The 9,666-nt window shown below is 44.9% G+C and overlaps 1 protein-coding gene across 1 annotated transcript in view; it reads right to left on the reverse strand.

Annotated features, from left to right (window-relative positions):
* Positions 1–553, reverse strand: part of LOC137367116 (cytosolic 5'-nucleotidase 1A-like) — a 128,447-nt gene extending 127,894 nt beyond the window's left edge. The window contains exon 1 of the mRNA XM_068028552.1: positions 71–553. Coding sequence (XP_067884653.1) covers positions 71–241 — 171 coding nt within the window. The 5' untranslated portion in view covers positions 242–553. The remainder of the gene's footprint in view (positions 1–70) is intronic.
* Positions 554–9,666: the final 9,113 nt, after the last annotated feature.

Below are 9,666 nucleotides of genomic sequence, written 5' to 3' on the forward strand. Positions count from 1 at the left end.
TTTTTTTCTCAACACTTAAGTTACATTTTCTCTAGAATTATATAGATGGCCAAAGGTTATTTTCTCCCACCTCTACTTCTACTTGTCGTTGACTTCTCTCCTTTTCAACACTTCCTGCTGTTGGGGTTGACTTGGCTGTTGCATTTGATCCTCGGTTCTTTTTGGTTGATGAGGACCTTTCTGGAACTGGTACGGCGCAAATGTCCATATCGTCAAGTGAGTAGAGCCCGGTGTCACTCATCTTAACTGGTTCCCTTTGTTGCCTCCCAAGTCAACAACTGAGGCACTGCAGCTGTACTGAAGTTGGCCGGAGCAGGGTCGGGGTAATGTCGGAAACGCTAATGCCAGGGTTTAGCCTTTGGGTTGCCCCCTCACCCCGCTCCTCCAACAGGTTACACGCGGCCGCGTCACAAACACTTACCGCTGTCACAAGAAGAGGCGGCGCACACGTCTGTGCTTTGTGTCACTGGGAAGAGTAAGGGCTGTGTGATGGACATCACTGTCACACTCAACTGGAGCAACAACTGAGGACTGGCTGCTATGTAAGCGTTATAACTGGAATAGACCGGCAGTGTGAAATACATGTTCCATTCATGAAGCAGGATTATAACTCAAGACTTCTCCATTGATGGGTTGCCTGCAGAAGAGGTTTTGTTGTTCATACTTATGGAATTAAAATATGGAAGTATAATAAAATCACTTCCATTTTTCACATGCAGTTATTATATCTATATGGTATTTCTCTACCATAATTATTGTTCGCAACTTTGGTGTCACATTTGACCCAGAGATGAGCTTCTGACCTCAGATTCACACTACCACTAAGCTGCCTATTTCCACCTCTGTAACATCACCCAACTTCGCCCGATTCAACTCAACTGCTGCTGTAACCCTCATTCATGCCTTAGTTATCTCTAAACTTGACAATTCCAATGCACTCCTGGCTGATCTCCCACATTCTGCTCTCCGTAAACTTGAGGTCATCCAACACTCTGCTGTCCATGTCTTAACTTGCACCTTGTGGGGGGGGGGGGGGGGTGGGGGGTGGTGGTGGCAAGGACAGGGGAGAAAATAAACTAACTGGTCCATCTACCCAGATCCATCCTGGCTTGATCCTAGTTTGTTCCTGGAGTGAGAAGACCTCTCTCCAATCTGCTCCCATCTCTTTCTCACAAGCCTCTGATTCCACTGAAGACACATGAACCCCAAGAGAGAAAAGTCTCCTACAGTGAACAAGGTTTAAGAAGAATACTGGACCCCAAAGAAAAGCAAGATCTACCGACCTACCTATCAATGACTCTACAGTGAGCTCCAAGAACCGTAACACCAACTCTTCAGATATTGCCTCAAACCTTCCCACTTTATTTTTCTTCTGCTGTTTTCTGTCTCTATTTGCATGTGCGCATCGTGCATCCGTAGCCGCCAACCGATTAGAGTTTAAGTTTAATTTTAATAAATTTCAACTTTTCTTCTTTAAACCTAAGAAAACCTGTTTGTGCTGCTTTCTTTGCTTTGTAATTGGAAAGTGATGAACAAGGACTCACCAAGGGGAAGCTAAAACATGGTGTGTTTAAAATTAAACCCTGTTACAGTAAGACCAGGTGAAGACTGAGAGGGACCCCTAGACACCTTTCTCACCTGGTCATAACAGACTTGACAATAGAGGAAAAGGAGAGATTACACAAACTGGGCTTGCATTCCTTGGATTGTAGAAAGATAGAAGAGTTCTGATGAAAGGTCACAGATCTGAAACATTAACTGTTTCTCTCTCCACAGATGCTGTCAGACCTGCTGAGTATTTCCAGCACATTGTTTTTATTTCAGATTTCCAGCATCTGCAGTATTTTGCTTTTATTTATTATTGTAGAAAGATAGCGGTGATTTTATTGAGATTTTCAGGATTTTGAAAGGAATTAATAGAGTAAATAGAGAGAAAAGTTTTCTGTAGGCGAAGGAGTCTAGGATGAGAGGACATGACCTTAAAATCAAAGCTAAGGCATTCAGGAGAGAGATTAGGAAACACATCTCACAATGTGGCAGATGTGTGCAACTCTTGCCCACAAAAAACAGTAGATGGTAGCTCCATTGTTAATTTTAAATCTTGAGATCAATAGATTTTTGCCAGCCAAGGGTATAACAGCATTTGGAGCCAAGGCAGATGGAAGGAGTTAAATACAGATTAACCATGATCTCATTGAATGGCCCACTGTTGTTCCACTCACAGGAAATCACCCAGCTCCCTTTTGAACACTTGAAATTAATTTACACTCATGCCACACACTGGGAATCTTTTCCAGAAATCGACCATTCTCTATGAAAAGAAATTCTTCCTAGCAATTAACCTTACTCTTACATTTCCGTAACTTATACAGATGCTCTCTGATCCTCCCTTGCCTTTTTAGTGCAAATATAGTGTTTCCATTTGGAGTCTAATTACTTCATAATTTTAAATACTTTAATAGTATTCTCAAAGTCTGATTTTTCCAGCTTTGAAATTTCCTCCCTAAACGTCTGCCTCTCTACCTCTCTCCTTTAAGACACACCTTAAAACCTAAGGTTTAGGGAGGGAATTCCAAAGCTCAGGGCCTTAGCACCTGAAGCCATGACTGCCAATGATGGAACGCTGAACATTAGGGACATACAAGAGGCCAGAATTGGAGGAGCTCAGATATCTAGGTAGCCAAATACCACAATAAGCTACAAGCAAAATATCTGTCTAGGCTTATTGTTTTAAAGGAGAGCAGATGAGTATCCATTCATATGGATATTCTTTGATCAAGCTTGTGTTCACCAATCCTAATGGCTCCTTATGCAGCTTGGTGTCCTGTTTTATAGAACATAGAACATAGAACATAGAAAATACAGCACAGAACAGGCCCTTCGGCCCACGATGTTGTGCCGATCCTTTGTCCTCTGTCAAGGACAATTTAATCTATACCCCATCATTCTCCTTTATCCATATACCTATCTAAAAGCCGTTTGAAAGTCCCTAAAGTTTCTGACTCAACAACTTCCCCAGGCAAGGCATTCCATGCCCCGACCACTCTCTGGGTAAAGAACCTTCCCCTGACATCCCCCTTATATCTCCCACCCTTCACCTTAAATTTATGACCCCTTGTAACGCTTTGCTCCACCCGGGGAAAAAGTTTCTGACTGTCTACCCTATCTATTCCCCTGATCATCTTATAAACCTCTATCATGTCACCCCTCATCCTTCTCCGTTCTAATGAGAAGAGGCCTAGAATGTTCAGCCTTTCCTCGTAAGACTTATTCTCCATTCCAGGCAACATCCTGGTAAATCTCCTCTGCACCCTCTCCAAGGCTTCCACATCCTTCCTAAAATGAGGCGACCAGAACTGCACACAGTACTCCAAATGAGGCCTTACCAAGGTCCTGTACAGCTGCATCATCACCTCACGGCTCTTAAATTCAATCCCTCTGCTAATGAACGCTAACACCCCATATGCCTTCTTCACAGCCCTATCCACTTGAGTTGCAACTTTCAACGATCTATGCACATAGACCCCAAGGTCTCTCTGCTCCTCCACATGCCCAAGAACCCTACCGTTAACCCAGTATTTTGCATTCGTGTTTGTCCTTCCAAAATGGACGACCTCACACTTTTCAGGGTTAAACTCCATCTGCCACTTTTCAGCCCAGCACTGCAACCTATCCAAGTCCCTTTGCAGACGACAATAGCCCTCCTCGGTATCCACAACTCCACCAACCTTTGTATCATCTGCAAATTTACTGACCCACCCTTCGACTTCCTCATCCAAGTCGTTAATAAAAATCACAAACAGGAGAGGACCCAGAACTGATCCCTGTGGCACGCCACTGGTAACTGGGCTCCAGGCTGAGTATTTACCATCTAAGACCACTCTCTGCCTTCTATCAGTTAGCCAATTCTTAATCCAACTGGCCACATTCCCCACTATCCCATGCCTCCTGACTTTCTCCATAAGTCTACCATGGGGGACCTTATCAAATGCCTTACTAAAATCCATGTACACCACATCCACTGGTTTACCCTCATCCACTTGCTTGGTCACCTGCTCAAAGAATTCAATCAGGCTTGTGAGGCAAGACCTACCCCTCACAAAACCGTGCTGACTGTCCCGAATCAAGCAGTGTCTTTCCAGATGCTCAGAAATCCTATCCCTCAGCACCTTTTCCATCAACTTGCCTACCACCGAAGTAAGACTAACTGGCCTGTAATTCCCAGGGTTGTTCCTATTCCCTTTCTTGAACAGGGGCACAACATTTGCCACCCTCCAATCACCTGGTACCAGATTTAGGCTCCTGTAAAGCACCTTGGGACATTATACTATGGTAAAGGTGCTATATAAATGCAAGTTTTTATTGTTCTTTGCAGCAAAAATCTCTTTGAAATTTTAAGGGTCTCTTGGCAACAGACTATTTTCTGCAATGGGATCATCATGTTATTTCCACTCTGGCTAGAGGAAGAGGACATAAAGCAGCAGCTGCAGGGAAGCCAGACAGGAGGCATGTTTGCATTAATCCTTACCCTTCAGAGCGTACAGGACCAGGACAACATACCTATGTAGGGATCATAAGACTGAAATTTCAGTTTGTTGAATCCTTGGCTGAGACAATGACAGAGTTTGATATTAATTAAGCCAGTTTATTGGCAGTCATTTGATAACATACACAGTTAAACACAATATTGACAACACCGGGTAATTAAACCATTGTGCTGAGAGAACCTGAGTAACTACCTTGGTGTGTCTTCATCCAATTCTTCCTAATGTTGATGGTTCATATTTCTCAGCACTCGGTGTTTAGCTACACCATTGCAGTGCTCTTGCCTGCTCTTCCCAATGTTTCAGTGTGTTACAAACAGAAATGAGAACTGAAACATCAGTTCCCTTTACTGTTAATAATCAGTGTGTTGACAAGGAAGACGTGTGTTTCTTAACCCTGAGTGTGTGGTCAATTTAAATAACCAGCAACATGCTTTTTATGGGTTTAAATAAAGAGGATTATTTTTATTCACACATCCATCCCGAAAGTCTAATGCTACATCATTCACTCACCACTCACACACACTTGAGAAAGCCATTAAAAGATCATCCTTCACTTTTACCAATTACAAACACAGGATTAGTTCATAAGTCACATGATTTTCACTCATCTTGGGTAAAAGACAAGCATTGCGTTTGTGAAGAAGGCGTTTTCACGCCTGAAATGTAATTAGGTAGATTTGATAGCCTGAAAATATCAAAGTCATTGCAGGATTCTCTCGAAGAGGTGGATTTTCAGCAAGTCACAAAATTAGTTGCTTGTAGTCTGATTACCAGGAAGTGGGCTTTCTGTACTGTTGGACTTGAAAAGGAACAGGCTTGGAGACCTTAAGATGTTACAGCCTCCAGTTCTTTTAAGGCACAATGTACTACATTGTCTGCTTCCTTTGCAGCTGTTGTTTGCTGACTTACCAGTTTCTGCCTGTTGCTCTGAGTAATAAGATCCATAATTCTGATGAAGGGGCACAGACCTGAAACATTAATTCCGTTTCTCTGTACACAAATGCTGCCAGACCTGCTGAGTATTTCCAGGATTTTCTGTTCTCATTTCAGAGTTCCAGCAGAACAATAGGAGGTGTGAATTCCTTAAATGATTTTGTCTTGGTATGCCCATTCAAGGGAGGCACTCCACCCATGGTGATTCAATTGCAAAAGTAATCTGGTCTTTGGCAGCCATCTTGTGCAGCCATTTTAATGTCCATTGTGCTTATTTAAAAAGGAAAACTCCGTTTCAGAAGATTCTATGCCAAATACAGTCCATGTTTAAAGTCATGAATAGGACATGCCTTTACTGTGCATGACAAGTATCTTTCTTCTATACTTTCCAATCAATTGTTGTTCTGGCACTTTACACAGTTATCAGTTGTTGGTTGATATAATTATCACTGTCCCATCATCCCTGAACTTTAGCTGTTCCTGGGCAATAAATAAGTCCATCATGCTCTGCACCAACCATTCTGTGCTGATTGCAGAATGCTATCAAAGTTGTGTTGCCTCAAACTACTATTTCCTATGATAATTAAAGTCACTGCAGATATCTGCTTCTATTCCTCTGGTTCCTTCCAGACTGTAACAGGGATATTAGTATCATCATACTGCAGTGCATGCTGGCATTTAGCAGGAGACTAATGCCATGTTAGTCTCAATGTGGACATTGCAGCACTTCAGGAGACACACTTCCCTGCGAGCGGATCTCTAAGAGAGCAAGACGACACTTTCTTCTGGCAGGGTAGGGATCCTGAAGAACCAAGACAGCATGGAGTCGGCTTCGCCATCAGAAACTCCTTGCTCAGCATGATAGAGCCACCTTTAAATGGCTCGGAATGCATACTATCCATCCGACTGCTCACCGCCTCTGGTCCAGTACACCTACTCCGCATCTATGCTCCAACACTCTGCTTCCCCACCTGAAGTTAAAGACCAGTTCGACGAGAAACTCCAAAATATCATTTGCAGCATCCCAGGGTTAGGGCCGACCATGACTCATGGCCCTCCTGCCTTGGGCGCTATGGCATTGGAAGGATGAAATGAGAATGGACAGAGACTGCTTGAGTTGCATACCTATCACAACCTCTGCATCACCAACTCGTTCTTTCATACTAAACCCTGTCACCAGGTTTCTTGGAGGCACCCAAGATCACGTCATTGGCACCAGCTGGACCTCATTGTCACAAGGCGAGCCTCTGTAAACAGCATTCAAATCACATGCAGCTTCCACAGTGCAGACTGTGACACCGACCACTCCCTGGTGTGCAGCAAGGTTAGACTCAAATCAAAGAAGCTGCATCACTCCAAGAAGAAGGGCCGCCTGCACATCAACACTAGCAGAATTGCTTATCCACAGCTGTTACTTAAGTTTCTAAATTCACTTGAAAAAGCCCTTCAAAACACTCCTACAGGGGATGCAGAGACCAAGTGGGCCCACATCAGAGGCGCCATCTATGACTCAGCAATGACCACCTTTGGCAAACGTGAGAAGCAGAATGCAAACTGGTTTCAATCTCACTTTGAAGAGCTGGAATCTGTCATTGCCGCAAAGCGCATTGCATTGTTGAACTACAAGAAAGCGAGTTAACATCCGTAGCAATTAAAGCTGCCAGAAGCGCTGCATACAGAACAGCCAGGAGCTGCTCAAATGACGACTGGCAACACCTATGCAGTCGTATTCAGCTGGCCTCTGACACCAGAAACATCAGAGGAATGTATGATGGCATCAAGAGAGCTTTTGGGCCAACCATCAGGAAGATCGCCCCTCTCAAGTCTAAATCAAGGGACACAATCACTGACCAACACAAGCAAATGGACCGCTGGGTGGAGCACTAACTGGAACTGTACTCCAGGGAAAATGTTGTCACTGAGACTGCCCTCAATGCAGCCCAGTCTCTGCCAGTCATGGATGAGCTGGACGAACAGCCAACAAAATCGGAACTCAGTGATGCCACTGATTCCCTAGCCAGTGGAAAAGCCCCTGGAAAGGACGGCATTACCTCTGAAATAATCAAGACTGCCAAGCCTGCTATACTCTCAGCACTCCATGAACTGCTTTGCCTGTGCTGGGATGAGGGAGCAGTACCACAGGACATGCGCAATGCCAATATCATCACCCTCTATAAGAACAAGAGTGACCGCGGTGACTGCAACAACTACTGTGGAATCTCCCTGCTCAGCATAGTGGGGAAAGTCTTCACTCGAGTTGCTTTAAACAGGCTCCAGAAGCTGGCTGAGCGCGTCTACCCTGAGGCACAGTGTGGCTTTCGAGCAGAGAGATCCACCATTGACATGCTGTTCTCCCTTCGCCAGCTACAGGAGAAATGCCACGAACAAAAGATACCCCTCTACATTGCTTTCATTGATCTCACCAAAGCCTTTGACCTCGTCAGCAAACGTGGTCTCTTCAGGCTATTAGCAAAGATCGGATGTCCACCAAAGCTACTAAGTATCATCACCTCTTTCCATGACAATATGAAAGGCACAATTCAGCATAGCGGCACCTCATCAGACCCCTTTCCTATCCTGAGTGAAACTGAGCTGTGTTCTCGCACCTACACTGTTTGGGATCTTCTTCTCCCTGCTGCTCTCACATGCGTTCAAGTCTTCAGAAGAAGGAATTTTCCTCCACACAAGATCAGATGGCAGGTGTTTCAACCTTGCCCGTCTAAGAGCGAAGACCAAAGTATGGAAAGTCCTCATCAGGGAACTCCTCTTTGCTGACGATGCTGCATTAACATCCCACACTAAAGAGTGTCTGCAGAGACTCATCAACAGGATTGCGGCTGTCTGCCATGAATTTGGCCTAACCATCAGCCTCAAGAAAACGAACATCATGGGACAGGACGTCAGAAATTCTCCATCCATCAATATCGGCGACCACACTCTAGAAGTGGTTCAAGAGTTCACCTACCTAGGCTCAACTATCACCTGTCTCTTGATGCAGAAATCAACAAGCGCATGGGAAAGGATTCCACTGCTATGTCCAGACTGGCCAAGACAGTGTGGGAAAATGGCGCACTGACACAGAACACAAAAATCCGAGTATATCAAGCCTGTGTCCTCAGTACCTTGCTCTATGGCAGCGAGGCCTGGACAACGTATGTCAGCCAACAGCGAAGTCTCAATTCATTCCATCTTCGCTGCCTCCAGAGAATCCTTGACATCAGGTGGCAGGACCGTATCTCCAACACAGAAGTCCTCGAGACGGCCAACATCCCCAGCTTATACACGCTACTGAGCCAGCGGCGCTTGAGATGGCTTGTCCATGTGAGCCGCATGGAAGATGGCAGGATCCCCAAGGACACATTGTACAGTGAACTAGTCACTGATATCAGACCCACCGGCCGTCCATGTCACAGCTTTAAAGACGTCTGCAAATGTGACATGAAGTCCTGTGACATTGATCACAAGTCGTGGGAGTCAGTTGCCAGTGATTGCTAGAGCTGGTGGACAGCCATAAAGGTGGGGCTAAAGAGCGGCGAGTCGAAGAGACTTAGCAGTTGGCAGGAAAAAAGATAGAAGAGCAAGGGGAGAGCCAACTGTGTAACAGCCCCGACAACCAGTTTTATCTGCAGCACCTGTGGAAGAGTCTGTCACTCTAGAATTGGCCTTTATAGCCACTCCAGGCACTGCTTCACAAACCACTGACCACCTCCAGGCGCTTACCCATTGTCTCTCGAGACAAGGAGGCCAAAGAAGAAGAAAAAATGCCATGTTTGCTAAACATTGATCAGACATCTGGAAACAGCACAATAGGGTTCTGTGTTCAATAAGATTGTCAGGTTCCTCTCCCAAGGCCAGGGTGTCATTGACTGCATCCGCTTCAAATTAGCCTGCAGCATTCATGAATCTCTTCATTAATATGCAACTGTGATGTGATCACCAGAAGCACATCTTGCAGGTCTGTGTCTGCTTCGTTAGCATTTACCATGACTCATTTTATTTTATGGTAAGCCTCTATCTCTCCCTCCATTTGCCCCTGCACTGCAAATGAAGTATCTGGCTACTTGGCATGATTCCCATCAGGAACTTATGCTGGGTGGAAAAACTGTTACAGCCACATCCATGGAGTAAAGTCCTTATCAAGCAAGCCATTGGGAGTCTTCAAGAAACCATTCTACTGCCAGGATAG

The sequence above is a fragment of the Heterodontus francisci genome, chromosome 3 (genome assembly GCF_036365525.1).
Source record: "Heterodontus francisci isolate sHetFra1 chromosome 3, sHetFra1.hap1, whole genome shotgun sequence".
Taxonomy (NCBI): Eukaryota; Metazoa; Chordata; class Chondrichthyes; order Heterodontiformes; family Heterodontidae; genus Heterodontus; species Heterodontus francisci.